Genomic DNA, 26151 nt, shown 5'->3' with positions numbered 1-26151 from the left:
GATCTGCAACACTATTACAAATATGAATATAGATTTAGCTGTGGTCCAGGGGTCGATATTTTTGATGCATTAATTTGTTTCACAGTTCTACTGTTACTTTTCTCACCTATTAAAGCAGGCAAGAATGTTTCATAATTTAAAAAAAAAGGACATTTAGCTGGAAGGCCTTTCCAGAGAACAACATCTCTGTCTTATTTTCTCTTCCCTAGTAATTTTCTATTATTGGAGGAACAAGAGGGAAACTTAATACAAATTTTAATCTATTTTCCCTGGGAAAATGAAGTAAGAAATAGGCACAGCATGCACAATATACTACCTGTGTTCTGTCAGTTTGTGCTGTCTGTGGAGAACAGGTTGGCACACAAAATTTGAAAAGGTTACTGCCTCCCTCTTCTGAACAGATCCATATCTCCCTCTAGGAGAGAACCTGGGTGAGCCCTGGCTTGATCAGTAATTTCCCTGGGTGCACAGAAAGGTCTGAAGCCTTCACTGTTAAACAGAAATGGGGAGAGAGGCTCTGAGAGGGGCCTTGACACACACTGCCTGCAGCTGCAGAGCTGCACAACCCACATCCCACATCCTGGGAGCCGCCGCAGGAACAGATTCCTCCTTCCACACCAAGGTTGGAGACAATGAACAAGGGATGTAAGTTGGACAACAGAGCTGTTCCTGAATCCTAAAGTTAGACAAGTATGCACAGAGCAACTTCAGCTAAGTGGGTACATTGGTTGGACTTTCTTATTGAGCTGAAGAAATAGGGCAAGATTTTACCTGGGATTAGTTATTTTCTGGCAGAATACATAATCTGCCCTACCAGTCAGATGGAATTACTACCCACTCACAGCAACCTTCACAGCAAGAATGGTATTACTCATTCTCCTTAACAGAAACCTAGCACTGTGGTTTTGGTGGCACACTGAAAACATATTTTGATCTTTCTTGTGTTTCAGATGGCAATGCAGTCTCCTTCCTGATCTTGGATTACAGTCCATACAGAAAAAAAAAAAAAAGTGATTAACAGCAAAAGTTTAAGTGGATTTATTTGTAAATGCTGGTTGTGGCCTTCCCACAATGAATCAGCTTTTCCCCTAAAAGTCATGCTAAGTACTAGTTAGTAAATTATCTATTTTCCCTTGCAAACGCTGTATTATGTACGAGAATAAAATATTGCTTTTTAATCAGGAGTGGATGTTATCACTTTAAATGTGCTTATATGTACTTCCTGTGCTTAGATCCAGCCCAGCAATAACAATACCACAATTACCAGAATGTATAATCTATAATGTGGCCCTGTGTAAATCAAGCCCCCGCTGAGCGTGTCGCACACATCCTGCAGGATACCACTGCCATCCTCAATTGTTTCCGGTGAGCGCCCCGCATCTGCAGGAGGATTTCTGAGCCGTGCTCACCCTGACTCCTAACTCACAACACTGCAAGTCACCTCCTCCCAGTAAGATTTAGGCATAGAGCTGAAGCAGGTTTTGTTCATTACAGCCTAAATGGAAAACTAGAAAATCAGGCTTAATATTTAAGCACTTAAGCACAAAATTGTTGCAAATACTGCAGGGGAGAGTGTTCAGGATTTCAATTAAATCGTTAAATTACTAAAATAATGCATACCTGGGGTTTTCACACTGTGGAGATATATGATCTGATACTCTGTCACTCACTCCCTTCAGAATACAGCATCATTTTTTCCCCTGTGTAAAATATCTGAAAAGTAAACATTTTGGAAAGAATTTTGCAAAGTCAAAGAACAAGCAAAATCTGACCTAAACCAGAAATATTTTAATTCCAAGATACATTGCAGCCATACACTCAGAACAATCTTACAGAAAATATTCTGACAATGTCAGTGTCATGATTCAGTTAGTTAAGCTAACTCAACAGACTGACTCAGAAATTAAATCTACTTGAACTTTCATGACTTTATATTTTTAGTTAGTTCTCAGATTAGACACTGACTTTTTCAAACAGAGGTTGAAACCAGTACAAAGTTTTGAAATACTGTAAACAACTTTAAACTATAATTTATACATATGACCCTTAAAAAAAAAGGGTGGTCAGTGTGTAATTTGACAACTTTTAGAATTGGACTCAATAATCTTTTAACTCTCATTTTACTTAATAACTGGGGGATAAACCATTTTTCCTGGGTACACTGAGACTCTTACAAGCCAGAAGAATTTCAACATGTTTTAAAATAATGTATAAAATAATAATTTAGAGGAAACATTATGCAAACCCTGTTATTTTTCTCTTTCTGATACAGGCCTACCAAAGAGAGATTCTAGCTGGAGGCAAGTCAAAGCACTGCTTGTCTGAATGGTATTTTAAAGTATCTCCTCTTCTTGCTGCTTTTGGTACAAAATTATGTGGTGAATAAATGATTCAAACTTAATTTGTCCACTGCAGAAGATGACAGGGAGTATTTGTTGTGCTAGCATGCACACCTGGATTGCAGAGGTCACTGAGGGGAGCAGGGCAGGGGTGCAAGAAGCACCATGTGGCCAAGGGCAGCTGAAGAGCTGCCACACACCTGAGGGGAATGGCCAAGTCCTGCTGCACTTCAGCTCTTCTGGGACATACAAGTCAGTGCAGTCATCCAGATCCATGCAAACAATTTTGTCCTGGAAGTTTTATTGTCTTTTCTGTACTGGCTGGTACACTCGGTATCTTACATTCCCTGTTACTGCCTTGTACTTTCTCTAGTCTGATCTTTTCTAGAAAGATGCTCATAAACTTGAGTATCTGTGCAGGTCCCTCTGTAAGCACTTCACACCCCTTTGGAATTAACAGTCAGCTGTAGATTAGCACAGGACAGGGAGCCTGGCTATCCCTGGCTCTAGAAAAAACTCAGGAAATTAGGGTCTGATGTGCCATAGCCACTCTAGGGAAAGTGGAAGCTGTCTTGGCTGAAGTTGTGGATGGACTATTCTGCTTGTCAGAATTCAGGCTGATTCCTGCTGAAGTGACCCAAACAAAAAACCTAAGACACATGCCAGTGTTGGCACAGGTAACCCTGCTAGGAAACACACATCTCTTCATCAGCCTGTCTGCTAAACCCTGAGCTGCCTCTTCATTTTTGAACAGGATTAGGAAGTCACGGGCATATGGATGTTGCTCTTGCTCAGCAGACAGACCCATCTCTGCTCCCAAAAGTGTTTTAATAAAAGAGCTTGCAAACCTGTGATATTTGGCTTATGAAATAATTATTAATTCTTTGATGATGCAGATACTTTAGTCAGTTACAAAAAGCAGAATTTTCAAATTACTTTTCCCTTATTTCTTGCAAACTTCTTAGCTGCGGCACCACCTTGTGGACATTGCTATGTGGAGTGAGAACTCGACAAAAACAGGAAAATCAGGCATTTTGGAAAAGCAGCTATGGTCACACATGGTTTGCTAAAGGAGAGTAAAATAGCTTCATTTTAAAGACTGTTCCTCAAAATCCACCTATGAAATAAAATGTATAAGAAATACCATCATTAGGGTGCTCAGCTGTCATTGCAGCTTTTACCAATTCTGCCAGCCAAGAGGAGAAGCAGCCTTCAAAACTACTTTGTTCCTCTCAATTGACTAAATTGCAGCATCCAAATTCTGCTGTTGCTGTACATGCAGACATGACTTTCACACCTATGCCAAGCAACAAGACTTGCAAAGCCAAAATCATAATACTGAACACATGGAGAAAACCTGGGGTCCTACTCCACAAATGTGAACTCAACAGTGAGACTGGTGTCCAAGCTAAGCCAGAAAAACCCCAATCTCTGACAAGGATAAACTGGTGGATCTTTTAAATGCTTGCTGAAACACAAGCCAAACAAAAATAAATTTGAATTCCACTTTCTTGGTCATTAGATTCTCAGAACCTTTTGCAGCTGAGGTAACAGGGTGTTCCTGTTATGAACTCTCTTATCTGCTCCATGGGCAAAGCAGGAAAGCACAGGGGAGCCAGAATTTATAACACAAGATCTCCAAGTTGAGTGCAGCACACTCACTCTGGGTGTGTCTGTCTCAGTAAACTTGGGGAGCGTGAAATAAAACATTGAATTGCATTTTCTATTCCTCTCTCTTCAAAAACATACAACCTGGTACTTGCACTAACATAAAGTGCAGGAGGAGATGAAGGTTTGGACCAATCTCAGACTTGCTAAAATAAAATACTGAGCACTGCAGCCAGGGAAGCCAATTTATCTCCAGTGGAGTTCATCCCTCACTCTAGAACAGACACTACTCTTGCAGCTGGGCTCCTTCCTCTGCAAACAGCAGCATCATACCTGTTTTATGAAAGAACAGAGAGTAAAATGTCATATTTTATTTCTTTATTATAAAATTTAAAAAATTTAAAATATGACAATGATAGCACTACTTTTACAATCCAGCCATTTAAAAATATTTCTTAGAAATTAATTTTTATTTTCTCTCTTCTTTATCTCAAAAAGATGAAAGAGTTTATGCCGGTAATTTTTTTTTCCTTTGGCATATTCATACCGCAAACTTTACAGGGTTTTTGTTGTTGCTGTTGTTTGTTTTGTTGTTTTTTTTTCCTTGGAAATTCTTTAGTGTAAGTGCAGTGTTTTGAAAACTCTTTCAAACTCTTAAGTGACTATTCTCAGAGATCAACTATTGCTTTCAATTTAACTTAAATATTTGTTTTGGAAAAAATAAGGCACTGGCTATCCCTTACTCACACTGAGTGCAGAGATTCTCTTTCTCCTTAGGCACCATTAATGTAATTTTGTTCCCCATTGCAATTAGTTGCATAATGCAGCCTCATTAATGGCCCTGGATGTATCTGCATGGAAGTTTTCATCCACAAAATGCAGGAGCAGTTACTGTAAACATGGGGTGAGTGACACAGAAAAGATTGAACCAAGTTTATTCTTATACAGAAGTCAGTTTTAAAAAATATCTTATTTCTTTTTTTTTTTGAACATGTGAAAATGTCACATTTGCATCCATCACATTCAGCTTATTTGCTTTCAGAAAAGAAGTTAATAAACTGTGAGGCAAAAATAACCTCAAATCTCCAAAATGGTATTTTTTCCACAGACTTGAAACTCCCTTGAATATTTTAATTATCTCTTTCCTAAAAGCCAACAAAGTAGCATGGCACTAGATTAAAATAATTTTCTGCTAGAACTGATTTCTAGCTGAATTAGCATATCAACTCCAAAACCAATTTCCACAGCATCAGTGACCTTATGTCACTTTATGTATTACAGCAGCAAGAGAGAAATGGTTTCAGAGGGCTGTAACAGTTTAAAATTATTCAGTATAAATCCACTTATTGAATTGGTACATGCAGGAGACAAAGCCCTGAAATTATGTTGCTAGCCTGTATGGCTTAAAGTCAGAATTTCTGCATTTTTAAAGGCTGCACCAACTGACAAAGAGCTGTGGTGGGTATTATCAGAAAATGAGATGGAAAAGGCAGAAATCTGCTCAGGTTGGAAAATCCTGGGAGACAGAGAATGAATGAGAAAGTAGCAGCACCCCCAGCATGAGATTAGGGGGGACACAGCCCTCTGTGGGAACAAAGGGGAGAAAGGGACCAAACCCTACATGAACATTTTAGGGGGTCCTTTAATAAGAGGAGAATTTTTGAGGTGAAATTCAGTAAGTCTGCAAAAAAGGATGGATAAACCCAAACTCTTCATGCCCAAATGCAGAGCCAGTTTGGTCTACATAAAAACTAAGTGCACAACTCTCTAGCTATCAAAAGACAAGGTAATATTATTATGTTATTTAATACTTTTTACAGGGAATGAAGGTTGCATAAGCCTCTGTGCTTATTAGACATCAGATTTAATTTCCTGTATTACTGAGAAATGGGTGACTTGGAGCTCAGCCAGGTTTGGATAGATATAATAGGTTACACATTTATAAAAGGAAATCAGTACAGTAGGAGCTGCTGCTAGAGGTGTCAATTCAAAGTTATACTCTCCCCACCAAAAACCCCATCCCACACAGGAGAGGAGACTGAATCAGAGATGTAAAAGCATTAAGTCAGGGGAAAGTGGTGCAGGGACAGCAACCAATGACTAAGTACATTTCACCTTCATACATTATTTTTGTCTGAAGTCTTAATTTTCTGGTTTCAAATTGGGCTCATCCCTAGAAAAATTTGATGTCCTCTAACAATTATCACTGGTGTTATTTATACATTTATGCCTTGGTCTGTCAGACCCAATGTGACTCCATACATTGATAATAAAGAAACAGGTTATTTACTTATTGTTTCACTTGCTGAAATGCAAACCCAAATTTAATAAAATGCTTTATTTATTTCCTAATTACTTGTGCAATGTTGCTCAATTTCTTGTTTTCCAGTGTGCTTTCCTTTTTCCTTAGAGGCAATATAAAAACCAAAGAATTTTCAAAAGAAGTAAGATATGGGAATTCTCAACACTGCAAGTTAGCTCCTTGGCATTTTCATAAAGAAAAACCACAGGTGAATCTTCCAACCACTATTCAGCTGATTTAAAAAGAAAAATTATCTTTACCTTTCAACATAAACCTTGTTTCAACATAAACCTTTCAAAACTATGAAAACCCTTTCTGAATTTCATCTTCCTTCTTACTGTGAAGGTACTATAAGAATAGTTACAAACTAAGTGCCATAGAATATGCAATTTTATTATATATTTTGATTTCACCTTGCTCAAAATATGATATTCTCAACTCCTTGAGACATAGTATGGGCTTATTACTGAAGTAATATGTCAAAATAGATTTTAATTTCTTAATATCAGTACTAGTGAGGAAAGAAAGTGTGGAACAAATCAGCAAGCAAATTCTGCACCATAAAGCATCAAGTGTTAACTTCTAGAGTAAAATACATGTTAAGATTTTACAGAGCAAGATTAAACTAAAATAAGTGTGTTCTGATAGAGAGAGGTTGTTACCATCTGCAGTCCAGCTGAAGTGAGAGAACATTATGGGTATTCAGTGTCATTAAGACCCAAGTAATTTCTATTTTGTATTTTCAAGTGAAATATCACTCTGATGAGACATTCAGAATACTTAGCAGCTCCCATTATGCCTTTTCTGGGCCTCAGCCATCTGGATGAATTTCTAGGGTCACAGCCTTTGCTCTCCTTAGGATTCCTCCACAGTAGAGCTGCAGCTAAAATGCTGACAGGACACAAGCAAACTGCCTCAAATATTCCCAGTCTGGAAGCATCTCTGGAGATCACTCAGTCCAAGCCCAGCTCAAAGCTGGATCACCCAGGGCAGGGTGCTCAGGACCTTGCTTAGCTGAGTTTGGAGTTTCTTCAATGACATCAACACCTCCCTGGGCAGCCACAGGACAGATGCTCCTCTTACCCATCCTCACTGCCCTTTCCTGCCCTCCCTCCAGCATGTCCATGTCCTGCTGCTGTGGGGAGCTCAGAACTGGGCACAGCACTCCCACTGAAGTCTCACCAGTGCTGGGCAAAGGGGAATGATCACCTTTGACTTCCTAGCAATGCTCCTCCTAATGCAGCCAGCATGCTGCTGGGCCTCTCTGCCAATACAGATGTTTACAGGTTTAACAGAATTTTAAGGACATTATGAGTTATGTATTTCCAGGGTCTGCTCTGTATCAGGGAAATACAAACGATATTATTTTGCTAATACATGTTTTATGTCAGTATCAGGGATTGTATTTATGTTCTCATTACATGATTTCCTAAATAAGTGGCCCATTGAAACCAGTTGTTCGGGATGATTACACAGTGCTTTGTAGAAACATCTGTGCACAGATTTCTAAAGGTAACACTGCAAATCTCTAAGTGCAGACCAGGGTATGTTCATGGGAATGAAGGCATCTTGGAAAGTGCAATTCTAGAATATAGGAATTCTCAATTTCATTGTGTTGTTAGTGTTAAGATCTGAAGATAGTAGATTAATTACTATTACGTTTAACACACAGATAACCTTTTGTAGCAGTAACATCCAGCTTACAAACTTCCACAGTTTCCAAAAGCACTCCACACTGTTTCAGAAGCCAAAAATCCAGTTCTCCCTAATGTATTTCTGAGAACCTTCCACTTCCTCTGCAGCTGCCACAGAGTAACTGTGGACAATACACTTATGTATTGACAACACACAAATTTTTTGTGGAAAAAGGTACATAGGCTTTGCAGTGGGTCCTCAGGCAGCCTGAAGCAATGAGACGGTCTATCAGATTTGTTTGTCTTGGCAAGGAAGACAACAACCTTGTTCTTGAAAAATCTACATTTAGTTCCCCATCTATAAACAATTTTCATCAGTTCTTCCATCTGCAGTATAAGTCTTTGTTTGGCAAACAATTTGCAATGTTTCTTGTTATACATGTCAAATTGTTTCTGCTCTGCATGAGCTATAAAGACTTAAAGGACCAAAGTTCCACGTGGTGATTGGAGTTTGTTCCCTCTGAATCCAGGGGTACCTTCACTGCCCTGGTTGCTCCATGAATTCTTTGCATTTCTTACAGTCTGTGACTGCAGAAAACAGGACTAAAACTCCTTGCCATCAGTGACATAGCAATACATGAGCCAACACACAGTCTAGCTAATGTCCTTTTACCTTCTGGAATAGTTTAAAGCAGGATGCAAAACATTCTTCCAAAAATACACTAAGTCCTTTCCATCCACTTTCCTGTAAAGCTATGCCAAAAGCCTTGGGAAAGCCCTTTCACTCCAGCATACATGCTCAAAAGAAATCTGTGAGACTGGCAAAAACCCACAATATAATTAGGACAATGCTGGGACTCAGATTAACATTATGGAAAGTAAACACCTTTCATACTGCTCCCAGCTCTCACATATCCATCCTTAAGGGAGATTAAAATTCAGATGCTCATGAGCAGAGTAGCTCTTCCCAAAACAACACTAGATTGGCCCAGGTGGTCACAACCTGCACAATTTTTCATGGACTGACTTTCAAAGTGCCTCATGGCTTCCTCAGCCTCAGAGATGTTGAATATCTTTCTCAGCTTTTTCCAATGCAGACCAGATGTTCTATTGTGATAATTCTCTCACGGGTCTTTTCCATTTTGACTCTCCATCAGCTGGAGATCCAAAGAGACATTACTTGAAAAACAGGAACCATAAAAGAGCCAGGAACTTATAAATTAAAACATAAACATTAATTTGTTTTCCAAAATACAGATGTCTTTTGTCAGTTCAAGCCTTGATCTCTCCACCAGTTAAAGGCAGCAGTTGTTCTGTGGAGGCATGCACTGGAAATTAGCCAACGGGCATTAACTTTTGGTTCTGATTGAACTGAGGAAAATTTGAAACAGAAACACAGAATTCAAAGTTGTGATAGCAATTATTGTGTGATAACATTTTAAAATGTTCACGACAATAGAAGAAGTGTCTTGCCATAACGAACTGTAAATCACTGAACCTTTTTGGACCAGGCTCAGGAGAGATTTGGGCTGTCCTTGGTGATGGCAGGGGCCTGTCCTTCTCCTCACCTGGCTGATATGGCACAGGGACCAGGATCCATCCCTGGGGAAGTGGATGCTGTGGTGGTGACTGCTGCAATGGGGTTACAGCAATGTGGCACAGCTCTGGACAAAGGGACTGGGCTGGAAAAGGAAGGGACACAAGACGGAGACAGCTTTAAAAGAACACTTTTATACACTATAAACACAAGTGCTCAAGGTTCAACTGCATAGATTTAGTTTTGTACTGACATAACACATCAAGTCTTGCTTTCAAATAGCCACTGAAAATCTTTTTTTAATGCTAAATCACTTGATATATCAGTATTATTACATCTTTTAACATTTTTATCTCAATAAAACTTTGAAAATATTTAAAATAGCAGAAAGGCTACAGGCAACCAAAAAAAATCTATAAAAATGTGCATAATAAAGAGATAAGGATGAAAAGTTACTTTCTTTTTTTAACATGACCTACATGTGAACTAATTTTTTGTCTTTAAAAAGTAGCAATTCACAAGTCACACCTCTTCATTCCCTTTGAAATCAATTTTATACACCTACACAATTCTGACAGTGGATTACTGCAGGTTTACATTTAAACTTTGAGTTTCCAGTTCTGCTATATTTTCTCACAAAAAACTCTTAGTATGAGAGATAAATACTACTCTGCAACTTTCAGCAATGCACCCTCTGTAACTGAACATTTCAGTGTAACTAAGCAGGGAAGGTACAACAAATTGCTCCTCTTGATGTGATCAGTTCCCTTCTCATATGGGCACAAACCATCACCTGTAATTTATATCACAATCCAATCCAAGAAATGTCACTGAATGATGCCCCTTTCTTCTACTCCTTCAGAGACTTTGCATTTATCAATAATTACTTCTAGAGCCTTCTGCTCAGAATAAGGCAATGGCCTGTCCTTTATACCAGGACCTGTCCTTCCTCTGTACTACAGTGAACTCACCTGGTGGAGCAGGGATTGAGCAGCCTTTATTTCCTCCCTTGACACCACTGGAATAAATCCTTGCTTTCCAATACCCTTTTATGACAAGCTTTACATCTTCATTTTATTTTCCTAGGCTACAGTTCCTCTACACCATACTATTATCTGTCTGTACTCCTCTTGCTGAACTGTTGATGCTTTATTATTAAGTGCAGGGAATTCTAAGTAGCTGCTCCCACTTCATCTGCTCTTCCCTTGAGGGGTGAAGCAGCATCTGCTGTTCCCTGCCTCCTGAGGAAGAAACAACTTCCACAGAAAGCAAAGATCCTTTCATGGTTTCACTTCACACTAAGAAAGATTTTGATTGCACATGCTGGTTCCAGCTGAATTTGCTCTCAGGTAAAAACTGTAGTCCTGTATAAAGCTAAAGTTTTAATACTCTCTTCTTTAATGAGAAGACTGAGGTAAAAATTTGGAATATATATTTTACTCGAAGGTATTGCACTGGTTCAGACAATTCATCAAAGATGCCCTTCAAAAATGCAGAATTCTATTCCAAAAAACATATGAAAAGTAAAAGGAGTCAGATATTTCTGCGAAATTTTAGTAATATAGTGATAATGTGCATTTATAGTTGTGTCTGTTAGCTTATTAAGAAAGGTGACTTTTTCAGATCTATATATATTACAAATGAGCTATTTATGAAATTCCCAAACTACAGAATGATGCAAATCTATTTCAATTCAAGATGAAAGAAACAATTATTTTAAACTGCAAAGTGACAGATGTACACTTACTTTTAAAGGTAATTTTAAATAGCAAAATGTATTGCAGCTGGTGTGTCTTAAAAGTGAAGATTTCATCCAGACTAGTATTGGTAAAGACTAAGAAATTATTTCCTGGCTTTGCAATGTCCAGATCCTGAACTTGTGCTTCTGTTAATCCCCTTGCTCAGTCAGACATCCACGTGTAGGAATAGCAACCCCTGTCCTCCCCCCACCAAAGGGGCTGCAGTGGCTCTCTCTCCACATGCCACAATCTTCTTTACTCTTGGCATCCCTTTCAAATAAACCACTCCAACAAAACTTTCCCTGGATTCACCACCTTTCGAAAAAAGAAGTGGCTACAGTTTAAGTTGGAGGCACTTCTGCCAACCTTTCCCTAGATGTCGCCACATTTTCTGGCTCCTTCATTACAGCCTTAATTACTACATGGAAAACTCTCATGAAGTTTCCTACTTTCTTCATACGGAAGGAACAAAAAACTATCATAGAGCAACCCAATTTCTTCAGAGCAACAAAAAGCCATTCTAATTATATCTATATATTACTCCATTTAATAGAATATATCTAATATATCCTACCAATGGCCTATTGAAACTTGAAAATAGCTTTTATCACAGGCTTGTTTTCACTCTTTTTACCTTCTTAACACTCTTCTTACTGTGTTAACTCATTGAGGTGCTGAAACAATCTCCTTCAGGATATTTCCAAAGTTTCCAGATTCAGTTTTCATGTATACTTCGCTATTCTTTCTCTCTTAGCAACTTTTTCAAAGGATGTCCTTCTGCCCTTATATGATTTTGCCACTCAAAGATTCATTTGTACTATCCAAGTGCTACAGGGCCTTATTTTGGGAATTCAAGGCAGGATTCAGGCTTGTGTTCTAGCTAACTTGGACTTAAAACAGGGTTCTGAGGGCACCATCCTTGTTTCCACCCCAGTGTTAATACCTCTCTGCAATTCACAGTTTCTTCCTGTGGAAATAGTCTTTGAAAGGCACATGCTGATTTCTACACATGAATGAAGTTTCCATATTGTGCAGAAATATGAAGACTCTCCAGTTTGTTGAAAAAACTACCAAAATATCTTCAGATTTTCCAAGCATTTCAAATTTCAGTTGTGCTGAAGTAGTCATTGATTGCTTGTCCACAAGATGGGGCTTCTACAACAGAGATCTTCACATCCAAATTTAAGATTCTGATGTAAGACCTATGAATGGCACCACAGTTGACAAGAACATACTTTGAAATTTTGGCACAGGAATTGTCCTCACTGCATTCCTCATTTCTCATGTAAAAACAACAACTCCTCAGGAAATCAAAACAGCAGCAAGTGATTTTATCTTGTCCTTAACCCTTGCACTGTGCTGGTGTACAGCTGGTAAGCCAGAGGCAAAATGCACCATTGCAATCACCCCGTGTCTTGCAGATTCTTGCAGTCCCCTAAGTCTAAATGAGTATTTGTGGAACAGCACAGAGACCAAAACACAACATGAAGTGCCTGTGGTTTTTGAGACATTTTCTAAGTCAATATGCAGCCTTCAGAGTTTCTGAGGCAGCATGCAAGTCCACTGCTAAGATAATACCTCCAAATAAAAAGTAGCTCCACACAGTGTGCAATTTTTGTAAACTTAACTGAAAGAGGGAACAGTTTGCTGTTACAAAAAGTAACTGTAGGCATGCACTTCACAGTAAATGAAAAGAAAAATAATTTATTCTTAGACACAAAAGTTACATTAAAAAAAGAACAGATTTAAAGTATCTTTAGCTGTCTTGTTTCACTGTGGTGTTTGTTTAAACAGTATGTTCTGCTAAAAAAACCTGGCCTCTTTCCTCTTTTGTCATGTAAGTAAACAAGCAGGATTTTAATGTCTTATAGGAATCTCCACACAACCAAAATCAGAACAGACTAAAGAATTGTACAATTACCTTATTGTATTCCTTTTCATGCTGTTAGAGGCTTAATTTATGGTAACTTCTCTTTTCTGCATGATATAGTTGTTTTCTAGATTTTTTTATCAGAAAACACAATAGTGTTTGAGCATGCAAAAGCAAATACTGGTACAAATTTCCAGCCTGTCCCTCCAAGAGGAGGCTGTACAAACACAGACTAATCAAAAAGTAAAACTAAATGATGAAACATTTCTGGCCAGAGGATAAAGTGAATTTCCCAAGGGCAGTCATTCACAACCACCTCATACTTTTAGTACAAAATCTTCAATGGTTCCTTCTCACATTCCTTCTGTTCAGTCTCCAGTAACTTGTCTGCTGCAAATCAGCCAGCTAAGCTGTCACAGACCAGAGTTTCAACAGGAAGTGCAAAATAGTACCCTTCAGAATAATCATCTGCAGAAGCATAAAATAAGAAAATCTGAGTAGGCAGGAATTACATGGAGAAGGATAGGGAGTGACAGGAGCTACAAACTGCAGGAAATTATGTGCTAGGAAAAAGGAAGACACTAAATTGGATCAATGGCATTTTTGCACACACTAAATAATTTTCTCTTTATTAAATACTGATATTTCAGCTGGATCACTCTGTGCACCTTGGGGTGCCATGTTTACTGGAAAAGTGGACCAAAGAAGGAGGCTGGAGGACAGTGAAACATCTCAGAGATTTACAAATCATGATCCCTAAGGAAAAACTGAAACAAAGCATTGTAAGTTTTCAGATATCTAAAATTGCTTTAACAATACAAACACAACACATAATAAAGAGTTTGACTTACAGCAATCATAGGAAATTTTTTGAAGCAGCATGGGACTAGAACACAGTACCTGCAGCCATCATTCAGTATCCAGAAAGAGTTTAATCAGTTTTCTGTCAAGGAATGACAAAGACAGAGGTGATCTTGGACTTGGGCAGAGCTGTCTGACAGGTCACACTCCCTAGGTTCTCATGAATCTATTCAAGTGTCAATTTATCACTCTGTTATTGCAGAACACCTACAGTTACCTACAGGAAGAGAACAGAGATTTTAGGCTACAGGAAGAATAGTGAAATTCAGAAAAACAGGAAGACTATAGAGAAGGTGAACAAAAGGTGCTTTAAATTTTGCAGCAGAATGCATATTTAAGTAGAACAAACAATTCCTCAACTCTGTTTCAAAGAATTACAAGCATTTTGGATACTACTTTACTGTTGCAGAGAACTGGAAGAACAAAAAATCTAACAAACTGGCTACTGGTGAAATGTGGATGGAGTTCACTCCTTGCAAAATTCAGGAAACACTTGAACACAGCAAAAAGCGAAGCTTCAATTAAAACTTCAAATTAAAATTTAGAACAGAGATTTCTGTGTATTGATTAACCAGCACTTGCTGAAAGCCAGCCCAATACTTGTGTCCCAAAGCCTGTCAGGATGACATGTGAGCATGTTACACTCTGCTCATACACACCACCTTTCCTGCAGGAACTGTGATTTCTTAGTATTCTGCTATTGGGAAAGTCCCCACCCATTCTACTTACCCCGTTTTGCACCTACTGATAGCTTTTCTTCCCGGCATTTTCTGAGGATATAAAATAACACAATAGCAAAGCATCTGCTGTAAATCACCTGAGAGAAACAAAACACCATAAACCAGCCAGGAACCTTTTGGGGTTATCTCCACATAATCTACTGCAACTAAAACCATTCCTGAGACATGTGACCTAATCCGCCTTTCAAAGCCTTCAGCAAATGAGATTCCCAGATAATCATTTTCAGCGCCAAACTACATCTGCAGTTTGGAATAATTTCCTAAGGTCCACTTTAAATCTCCAAGTCTATCACCTCTTGCCCTAGACCCACTGAACACAAAGAAAAACTTATTCCTTCTCTCTGCAGAGACACATTTTACATTTTGAAAGATCATTATCATTTTTCCCAACATCTTCCTTTTCTTCAGACTAAACAACCCCAATTCTTTCAATCTTTCCCCTTAGATCATATTTTACAGGTCTCTGATCATCCTTGAAGTTGAGACTGTGGCAACATGTGGTACAAGGAGAAAAAGGAAAATATATTCCTACACAAAATTCACCAGGAAGCTGGGTGACAGAGGGTTTGTTTGAAGAGGTTACTTTTGTATGATGACTGTCTGCTTTGTTGCTTGGGCGTTTTAGTGCCAAAATTCATGTTCTTTCTGCTCTTTGTGGCTCACAGTGCAGGTGTCCCAGTGCACAGAATAGGCAGGAATAACACTCCTCACTGAAAAAAAACCATTTTGGACCTGGGGAAAACTGTTATTACGGAAGGCAAGTTATTCTTGCCAGTAATGGAATACTTCTCCTTACCAAGATGGTATCTTTGGGATAAATTGATGTAAGTGGCATATTTGTGATACCAGGATTATTTAGGCTGAAGTTTAAGTAATTTTTAGAAACATGAGTAAAATCCTGCATCACAAAGTACATTTCAGGGAAATATATTAGTTCCATAATTGCTTTCTAGTGCTGCATTCACTCTGTCTCAGAAAGCAATATGCAGCTGTAATATACACTGAAAAACGTCTATGTTTCAGCTAAAATCAACAAAACCAAAAATAATCCTGTGCATTTTAGAAAATGCCATGTTCTTTATAACCAGATAAATTAATTCCACCATTCCTGTAATCAGATTCACATACATAATAGAAGAATGTAATTTACTTCCATTCTCCAGAGGTATACAAAGTCTTTTTTTTCTGTTTTTTTTCCTTCCAGAAAAAGGTTTTAAAATTGCATTGTGTTCACCAACATTACCTGAGCAAACAGAGTTATCTCTGAACCTCTGGGTACCATGGCATGGAAAGATTGCACTCAGAAGTCAACTGGGCTTCTGTGTAGGAATTGGGAAAACAATTTTATCCAAAAGAAAGATAAGACATGAGAGATGATAAGTGTTGGGAAAATAAGCTTGATGTAAGAAAAGGAAGTGAAAAAACTTTTCCATGTTGAGGAAAAGGTCTTTCAAAAACTTTTGTTAAGCATGACATATTAAACATATCCAAAATGTCATCCAACAAAGCATGAGCATGGATCACGTAAAATGGTGTTATCAAAGGGTCTTTCATCCAAAAATTAGGCAATTTAGGACATCAATTTTGCAGAGGAACTCTTAACAAGAAAGGACTTTTTATGTCCTCAGTGGATTTTAGATTTTTAACTCAAAAGAAAACAGATTTTTTCCAGTAAAAAGTTCATCATCTCTGGCTACCTCATATGAGCCTTAAGAATACATCAATATGTCACCTGCCTCCCCTCATACCAAAAGCCTGTAAAATAAAACTTAAATTTTGTCTGCATAGTTTAACACTCCTTTTCTTGAATGTCTATTATTTTTTAAAAGATAGATTTCACTCAGAAGATGCTAGCTGCCAGAAGCTGGTGAGGACAGACCCGTGTACGACGTTGTATCGAGGTGTACCAGAACATGAAATCTGTACACTGGCAAACTTCAGAACATCCCCATTTCCATTCTGACAACAGATTACAGCCAACTAAATGTCTACAAGTAAGAAAAAGTTTCATTGACTTACATTGCCAGTTCTGTCTTGTTATTAGTCTGACACAAATTTTTGTATTTGCAAAATACCGTGTAGCTCTAAACCACTACATGAATCTTTCTTCCTCTATAGGAGTCTTTTAAGGCTCTAGAAAATCCATTCTGACTATTACTTGTTCCCCAAACTAAGCAGAGGAAGTAAAAACCAGAGAGAACTGAAGTAATCAGTTAAACTGCCCTATGGTTCTGTTAAAACATACCATAAATCTAAAGAAACCACAGTCATTAATCACAGCCTCTGAGGACCCATCCCTCTGCTTCCTTGTCCCCAGCCTGCAAAAAGTGTGGTAGCAAAAGGAGCAGATTCACAGTTACACCTCAGCATACACAGGGTATTAAAAGACATTTGTGAACACAAAAATTCTCCATTTTCCATCTCCTGGGCCTTTGTACAACTTTTGAGCCAGTGGTGCAAAGCCATTAATGACCTCTCTGACATAACAGGAGTGAATGGCCTGGAAAAGCAGTACCTTCAGCCACCCCTGCTGCAAAGAATCCAGGTGTGACTGCCAGTAGCTCTTCCCCCTTCAGAGCTCTCACAGGTGCACTCTGTCTTGTTGCAAGGCCAAACATGAACCTCTGCTTCCTCTTTGGTCTCAGTGAGTTCATCATGAAAAGCAGATCTCTTCTGGCACTTGACAAGTCTGCATTTTTCAAAACATGCCCAGATTTGGAGCATTCTCTACCTCTTAAGGGGAAAGTTTTAACTGGGCTTAGTACCTATTCCTTCTGGACATCTGCCTCAAGGTAAATAAATGTAACATCTATACCATGAGACGCAGGGGAAATCCTACCCATGCCCAGACTGCATATCAGAATGAGACCAGTTTGCACTCTGGTTTCCAAAGAAAGGCTGTTTTGGCATGCAAGCCACCAGGGAGGCACCCCAGGTTTCCATAGGACCTCCTCACTGTAGAGGATCACAAGCTGATCACAGCCTCACACCAAGGCACAGTGTGACCTCTGGTTTTCACTGAACTACATCAACGACAGGCCTGAACCTCACAGAGAAAACAAAACACGAGCTCCCAGCTGAATAAATAAGTCTTCCTAGTTGCCCATAACCTCATTCCCAATGGTGCCACTGCACCACTGAAAACACCAGTGACAATGCTGAGTTTCATCACCAGGTTCTCACAGCAGGCAGCTCTGACATTGCCTTAACCTTGAAACCATGACTGGGTGAGGCAGTGGCTCACTGGATCTCCTCCAACAATTGCTTGCCTAATTCTGCTAAACCAAGGCAACAGACTCATAGGATAAACACCCAAATGAGCAAGCCATGTACAGCAGTCATTATTTACAGTGCACCATTGCAAAGCCTCTCTATCTTGAGCAACTCTCACAGTCCTGCCCCATTTTTAGTTTCAGTTTCCTTGAAAAGTCTGAAACCGTGTTAGAACACCATAAATGGCAGCAATCACAGGCTTTACACCAGGCTTGTTTAACTTACCCATTGATAAGCAGCAAAACAAACCAACCTAAACAGTAATAAAATGAAATCTCCAAGAACGAACGCACAAAGATAATCAGCAAAATGTCTGATCCCAGACTGAGGTCCACCAGCAAAGGTTGTGGAGCCAAACACGTCACTGTGAACAACAGGTCTGGAGATAGTCTGGCCCAGAACGGGAGCTCTGGTGCAAAGCTGTATCAGCAGAGAGCTTGGCGATAAGCAGCAGCCACGCTGTACTGCTTTGCAGGCTGGACTTTGCAGCTGCTCTCATCTGCACCACACTTGCTTCACTGGGAAAAAAACCTTCACTTTAAAACCTGGATTTTAAAGTATTTTCCACGGTGTGAATCTGAAGGCCAAGCACAGATTTTGAGGAACCAAAGAACACCAGTAGGACCATGGTATATTCCCCTCTGTGTGGGTCAGTGCTGGCATACCAATACAGGGGCATTAACTTCAAGTTTGCATTATCAGTACTTACCTATACTTATATCCAAATATGAATATGTGTTTATGAAGGAAAAAAAGAAAGCAGCTAAATATATAGCTTATTAGAGCACCTGCTTATCGCATAAAACAACCTTTAGAAACGCAAAACCGAAGTGCCTGTTACTGATTTTGCTCTACTCTGGGGTTCACAGCCCTGTGCCCCTCGGGTCACGTCAGGGACCAGCACAGGGCACCCCTTCCCTGCCTGGGGACCCGCCCAGGGGACCCCTCGGAAGGTGGCTGGGCCCCGCACAGGCCCCTCGGCCGGTGTGGGCCGGGTGGTGCGGGGGGTCCCCGCTGCCTCCTGTCCCGTCCCGCCCCGCCGGGCCCGAGCGGCCGCGGGCTCCGCCATGCCCGGAACACAAACAAACACCGCGCTCGGGGGCGGGGCGAAGCGGCTCCCACCATTTTGGGGCCGGGGGAGCCCGGCAGGCGGCTGGGTCCCCCAGCCCGTCCTGTCCCGCCTCATCCCGCCGGGGGCGGGCAGGGCTGTCCCCGCGGCGGGGCCGGGGGGCGCGGAGCTCAGCGGGGCCCCGCGGCTGCTTCCCCGGGCCCGGCGGGGAGGGGTGAGAGGAGGAGCCAGGGCGGCCCGTGCGACAAAGCCCAGTGCGCAGGGAGCTGGTGACCGGGAAGCAGAACCGCGCCGGGCAGCCGCGGGGCGGGCGGACCCACCGGAGCCCGCTGCCCCACGGGGGGTGGGAGGCCCGTCCTGCCGCCCCCCTGGCTCGGGGGTCGGGGCGGCTGCGGAGCGGAGCGGGAGGCGGCCGGGCTGCTGCTGCTAAGCCGCTTAGGGCCGGGGCTGGCATGAGCCTCCCCGGCGGGGCGGCTGCGGGCTGCGCGCTGCGGCGGGGAGGCTGAGGGCGCGGATCCGCCGCCGGAGCGGGAGGAGGCGGAGGGGGGGGCCGCGCTCCCCCCGGGAAGATGGGGAACTGCCTCAAGTCCCCCACCTCGGATGACATCTCGCTGCTCCACGAGTCCCAGTCGGACAGAGCTAGCTACGGAGACGGGGCTGAGCCGGATCAGGAGCCGCCGCCGCCATATCAGGTAGGGGAGGGGGCGGCAGCGGGGCCCCGCCGGGGCTGGCGGGGGTCGCGGGGCCGCTCGCCCGGGGGCCGGCCCGCAGCGCCCCGGGGGCCGCCGCCTCCCCGCCGCCGCTCCGGCGCTGGGCGGCCCGAACCTCTCCCTTTCCGCCCGCACGTAGCGCGGGGGAAGCCGCTTTGTCTCGGCCGGTGCCGGCGCTCCGGGCGGGCGGCAGGCGCGGTGCCGCCGGCGGGGCGGAGGACAGGGGCCGCCCGGCCGGTGCCGCGTCCTTTGTTGCCGCCGGCGGTGACATCACCGTCTGGCGCGGGGACGCTCCGGGACGGGGACCGCGGGCCCTGCCCGGGCTTTGTCCGGGCCCGCTCGCACCGCTCCCGTATTTTTAGTAGCATCTGATCCCCACTAAGTAACTCCCTCAGCACAGGGGATCCTGTTTCCCTCCGTCCTGTGGGGCACCGGCGGGGAAGTGTTTCCCATTGTTCGGTGGGGTCTTTTTTTTTTTTTTTTTCTGTCTCTGAGAGAATCTGTGAATTTGCATCTTGATGACGAATCAGGGGGAAAGAAGGAAAAGGCCGGGTATTTGCTTTGATGGCTTTGCTGACAGTAGATGAGGCCGATGTGGAGGGGATGGCGTTGGTGTCAAAGCTTGGCCGCCTCTGGAAGGGATGGGCACGGACAGGGAGCCTGAACTTGGGCTTGCACTTGTCTGCTCCCGGAGATCTCCACCCCCACCTATAGAAGCGTGTATTGACCTAAACAAGCCCTCTACAGCACTGAGAAATGGAAAGGAAAACCATCCAGCGGTAAAGCTGGACCTTCTATTCAAGTTTTGAAAGAATTTTCCTATCTGGGATAATAGCATGCATTCCAGAGGAGTCTGTAGAAGCGGCAGTCGAGACACACATTCTGGGGGGTGACTTGAGAGCTGTGTGTTTTCTAGGATGGGAGTCATTCCCTAATTGCAGACCCCGATGTGTAATTAACAAGATTGCAGGAAGTGTTTAACCGGATAGGCGTGTAATCTATAAATGCTTTAGCAAGTTCAAGAATTCCACCCTGGTAGGAGCCCCGCAAGTGTTGAAGAGAAGCCTTACACGTAGCAGCCCTTGCTGGTGCCCTGAAGCTGCACTGATGGTTCTTGGCAGTGTGTGCCTGATTGTTTTGTTTGGGTGTGAAAGCTGAATGCCACAATAAATTCCATGATGTGAGGAATTGTTTTTTCTGATTTCTGAACTATGTCTGCTGATGTCCAGTGAATAGAAAGTGTTCGGTGATCAAGTTTTTTTAAAGGCTGTGTTGTTCAAAATTAAGCCTGAGTGGTCCATGAGGTTTAGAAGTATGTTGTATTTTTGTCAAATCAGTATAAAAAGTTTGACTGTGTGATTTAATGCATTTATATCTCTGATTCTAGCAAGACTTGTGGAGGTTTTTCTTTTCTTATTCTTCCCTTTGAAAACAACCTGTTCACTCTTGTAAGAGTCACCAAGCAGGTACATGCCTTGTGCAGGCCTTCTAGTGAGGATGTTGATGTAGATAACAACACTTCCTCTGCTGTCAGAGGTTTTCAAAATTTTTTTCATGATGAAGAACTTGTCTGTAAGTGTGGATGGTTGACTGAGAACACGACAGACAGTAAAATAAACGAACCCACAGGTGTCTATTATCGAGTAAGTGTATTCATAGCAAACCTTCCCTCAGCTGAAGAGAGCTGTGCAGCATCAGGTGATTGCCCACAGGCACTTGGCTGTGTCGAACATCCCTGTCTGTCCTGAAAGCTCCTTCACTGATCCTGGCAGTTCCTAAAGCTTCACCTTAGGGTAGCCTTTAGTGTCTCCTCGTCAAAATCAAAGCTACTCTCTCCACAGATTCTGAACCACAATGGTTTGTGACTCAAAAAAAAAAAAAATAGGCCTCAGCTACAATATTATGCAGCATTTTGTGCACTTTGAGGTTGAAGGCATTTATAATTTTAAATTGGTTAATGTTTACAAGATACACAAAACTCTAAGTGTGAACAATTGCTGATGCTCCAGTATTGCTTTAGTGCTGGAAATAAGTCACTCATTTTAACTTTCAAGTGGCAGCTCAGAGTCAGTGTTACAAATGGGAAAGTTGTGCCCTTGTTCCTCGTAATTACTTCTTTCAGTGTCTTAACCAGAGTTAGTGTATGATCTGTAGACATTAGGAATGAAAGCAAGGAAGAGGATAAAACAAGTTTGAAAACTCACTTGTGGCAACTAGCCTCGAGAAACTGGAAGGTGAACAGTTCTAAAGCCAACTGCTGAGATTTCAGCTGTGAGTGGACATATTTTAGAAGAGTGGACATATTTTAGAAGAGAGTAAAATCTGATGTGTCTGTTGCTTTTGGGTTTGCAGTGACAATGTGTCAACTTCCTGAGTAGCTCTTGCAAGATATGCAAACTAAGGGAAGGAGGTTTGTTGGGGGGAGATGCACAGTTGTAGAAGATGACTTCTGTATTATTTTGACGTTTAAAGTACTTTTGCACGTTCTGACAGGATTGTGCCTTGGGCATTCATGTGGGACTCCTGTTATGGCATAATTTTTATTTACCTCTTGATTTCCAACTGCAAAATGTACCCCCAGTGAAAATTGCAGTATAGCATGTCAAATTCCTTTGGTCAGTGAGTGCTATTAAACTGGCTATGTGAAATTCCTACTTCCAAAAGTGAGGTTGAGAACTGGATTGACACTATGGACACACAGAATAATGGGGAATAACTTCCACTGAGAGGCTCTGCAGATACCTGTCTGTTGGTTCCTGTGGCAGTGCCTGTTACCAGCTGCTGCACAAAGGCCTCAGAGAGGAAACATCTTTTTAAACAGGTATCTGAATTAATGAGAAAGTGGCCCATTAAAGTATCAGATATTTTCCAGTGCATTGAGCTTAACCACTAACATGAGAAATAATGAAAACACACCAAAAAAAATGAGTGTGTTTTCATGGCGGGGAGGAAGGAAGTGATTTCAAGAGTGGACCAACGTTTTCATAGACAGATGCTAATTTTGAGTGCCTCCATTTTAGAACCCAGAAATTACAACTGCTTTTCTAAGTGTTAAGAACATGCAGCTCCATTTTTAACCAGGGAATCTGTGATTAGGAAGGAGTTAGCTTTGGTTTTGTTTTTTTTTCTCAAGTCCTCAAAATTGAGTATGCTTTCAAGTTTGTTTTCCTTTTTGGTGTATGACTTCTCCACCATCTGTTGGCAATATGCCTTCTGCTGTTTTTCTGTACAAGTTCACTGGGTTTTTTTTCAGTTTTTCTTACTTCTAGTAGTTCTTCTCAAAGATTTTATTTTGCAGAACAGATGTGTGCCTTTTCTTAATCCTTGTCTCATATTTCTGTTCTTAAATAGTTCCTTATTAGCTGTAGGAAATAATTTGCCATTTTACTCAATTTTGGAATTTTTACCCAGTAAAGTACAAAATGCTTTACACATTTTTCTCCCTAAGTTTCTAAAAAGCATTACTGTGGACAACACACACTGCAGTCTTCTAAAAAGGATGTATGACTCTTGCTAAATTACTTAGCTGAGAGCATGAGAAATAAGCACAAGATCTTGGTGTTGATAGTGGCCTCATAAAAGCTAGTTGGATATGTTGATGTGGCAGATAGACTAAAAAGATATTTTACTGTGTTACCAGAAGAGCTCCAGAGCACCCTCTGGTACTTGGTACCACCTTATGTTGTCTTACAGGCCCAGATAAAATGTTTTAGTGAATCTAGTGGATTTTTTTTTTTTTTTTTTTTTTTTTTTTTTTATTTGGAGGGATTAATTTAAAACCTTTTGGCCTGGATACTCATTTGATTTGGCTGTAGGAACTAAATGAGACAAGAGATCACAAACATGAGCTTAAGCCAATGCTGTGCTCCCATAATCCTCCAAAAGCTGTTGGGGACAGCAGGTTTTGAAAGTGTAATTTAGGATGTCTTATGGCTTCTCTTAAAACTGAGCTTGCTGCAATAGCCTCCTTGAGCCTCCTCTGAACAGAGTGCCACCTGCACACAGTGTGCACATCCTCATCCCTCTGGCTTGTCCTGCTTCATTCCAGCTGTTCCCACTTCAGGGAGGTGGCACATCAGCCTGTCTTGGCAGTGCCATAGGCCAGTGAGCAGCGCAGCACAGTAGGTGCAGCCCTGGAGATGCTGGAGAAGTGCAGTGTGGACAGTCAGAGAATCTTCTTCAAAGAGTCCACTGCTTTTCTGTGTAGACTTTGCCCTGTGGATGGGAGTGTTGGATGTTTTTTGCTCAAGAGAGGAACCAAGCCTTTGTTTCACTCTCCTCGTTACTTAAGTAATGTGTGACATCGGTGTTCTGATGCTGTCTTTTCAAAGGCATGGTAATTAATATAATTAAAAATTTCTAGCCAAATGAATTCTGATCTAGGAGTTGCACCCATTTATAGAAAGAGCTGAACAAAAACTCCCTTGGGCCCCAAAGGAAACGATTTCTCATCTGTGACTGCATGTATTGTACAAGAAGGAAGACTCTGGTAGTGTAACATGGAATAGTTGTGCAAATCTGGAACTCTTGATCTATGTTGGAACAGTATAAAAGGGGGAAAGATGCAATGGGAAAACATTACATACAAAAAGCTATCCATGAAAAAAAGCAAACCAACCAGTAGGGTTACTTTCCTATAAGAGAAAGCAGTATGTTTAAAAGTTGCCTGTGCAACTGTCTTGCCCTTTTTTCTGTTTGTCCTCCACATCTTGACGATGATGTGCATGAATTACAGTTGCATTTGTGGATGTGAACTGAAATATCACTCTAGTCCACAATTCCTTAGTCTGCTGGGAACTTCAAAGGGCTTCAAACCCTTTGTTTTTGTTGCTGTGTTGCTGGCTGGGGCCCTCTGGCAGCAGTGCCTGAGGTGAGGATCAGCTGCAGTGAGGAGGGAAGGTGATGGAGGAACTGAAGTTGAGAGTGCTGCATGGATAAGGAAATGGTAGAGTAGACAGTGATGTTTGGTGCTTCTCCTCAAGGATGAGATTGCTTGAGTGACCTTATGTAATTCCTTCTCAAAAATGAAGAAGTGTTTTAGTAGTTTTCTGGAGTAACACTTTATCAGTGAAAGACCAAGCATTAAGTGATAAAATTGCTCCTGATAAATAGTTATGATACAATTAGGCCTGCATTCAGAAAAGCTGTAAGTGTTCCATGTTTTAAACTGCAGTTCTGGTAAATTATTTGTATGTGCAATTCAATAAACCTTTTTTTTAATATCAATATAAGGCTACACAGTTCACTTTCCATGCAGTAATGAAATATATGTACTATGAATGTCATTATAGTACATTCAAGATTATTTGGTTAGTGAACAATATGCCATGACACTTCTTATTCTTCAACAGCTGAAATGTTTAGCAAGTTATCTAGAGAATTGTATTGCTGGTAATCAGTTCTAAGTGAAAAATTTCTTGAGGGTGCTGAGTCTAAACTTCCTTTGTAGACAACCAGTTAGAAAAAACCTGCACCTGTATTTCCTGTCTCGGTGCATACTGGTTTCAGCACAGCCTGCCATGCTGGCTGATGGGGGCTGTCTTTCATTTTGCTGGTGAAAACTGGTGGGGTGGAGGGAGAAGAGAGAAAGGAATATAGACCTGAAAGTAAAGGACACCAGATGGTATCATGGAGTTTGGTAACTTCAATCATGAAAATACCCATTAATAGACAGTTTAAATTAATATTTTAATTAATATTGGTTGAATATTGTAATGATTTATCTGCTTAAAATAGATTTTAAGCTACAGTCAGTTGAAAATGTGTTAGGCATGGCTGGAGGAAGTGGGGAGAGTATGCTGATATTTGACTTCTGTGTTACCACCTTTCTTATAAAATTAGAGTTGGTTTCTGGATTCTCTGTTGTTGAGTTGGCAGTTGGTAAGGATCTGTTCCTAACCACTCTGTCCAAAAGATTTTCCAAGGGGAATTCTGAAAAGAATATGTTTATAATCACATTTAACAGAGTATTGCTTTCTGCTTCACATGGATTTCTGCAAGAAGTGTCTTAAGTTGGATCAGGATGCTCTACAGAGTCTGTGTCTGTTCATTATTTCCACCAAGGAAGGAAGCTCAGCTTAATGAGCACTTCTGCAGACCCTGTTAATGGTTGTAGTCAAACTGGTTGCAGAATGTAAGGTGAAGAAACTAAAAATAACACCTCTTGCTTGTGGCAGACTTGTGTCTTCAGTTTCTGTGCTAGTCCTTGTTTCTGCCTCCCTGTAAGCACAAAGAGAAGCATATTTGTATTTTGTACAAGTAATAGTCTGTGGAATAGACTAAAGCAAATCAGCCATGAGTTTTCTATGAGCTAATGAAACAGTTCCTCAGAGACCAAAGTATTTCAGAATGAGCAGGTTTTTAGGGATGGCATGGTTGAGTAAGAATAAAACCTTTTCAGGGGAAAAAGCTGAAGAGTCACCATTCTCTTAACTCTGAAAGGCAAAGCAAGTTTTGATCTCAATTTAGA

General features: G+C 41.3%; 1 protein-coding gene and 1 long non-coding RNA gene across 7 annotated transcripts in view; one reads left to right on the top strand and one right to left on the bottom strand.

Moving 5' to 3' along the window:
* Window positions 1-1638: 1638 nt before the first annotated feature.
* Window positions 1639-19075, bottom strand: LOC117000313. Of its 6 annotated transcripts, none has more exons than XR_006163030.1 (3): window positions 13930-19075; window positions 9452-9565; window positions 1639-1713 (listed from the first exon to the last, which is right to left on the bottom strand). It is a non-coding gene; the product is annotated as an uncharacterized LOC117000313 (long non-coding RNA). The 6 variants fall into 6 exon arrangements; XR_004418736.1 differs by lacking the exon at window positions 1639-1713 and adding an exon at window positions 1756-4280; XR_006163029.1 differs by lacking the exons at window positions 1639-1713; window positions 9452-9565 and adding exons at window positions 12847-13497; window positions 13717-13796.
* Window positions 19076-19511: 436 nt separating this feature from the next.
* The window catches only part of RNF11 (ring finger protein 11), a 29719-nt gene continuing 23079 nt past the window's right edge, over window positions 19512-26151 (top strand). Inside the window, exon 1 of the mRNA XM_033067865.2 lies at window positions 19512-19664. Within this exon, the coding sequence (XP_032923756.1) occupies window positions 19542-19664 (123 nt within the window). The 5' untranslated portion in view covers window positions 19512-19541. The remainder of the gene's footprint in view (window positions 19665-26151) is intronic.

Source organism: Catharus ustulatus, chromosome 9, assembly GCF_009819885.2.
Source record: "Catharus ustulatus isolate bCatUst1 chromosome 9, bCatUst1.pri.v2, whole genome shotgun sequence".
Lineage (NCBI taxonomy): Eukaryota > Metazoa > Chordata > Aves > Passeriformes > Turdidae > Catharus > Catharus ustulatus.
Note: the sequence above shows the minus strand (reverse complement) of the source record. Positions and strands in the feature narration are given on the sequence as shown.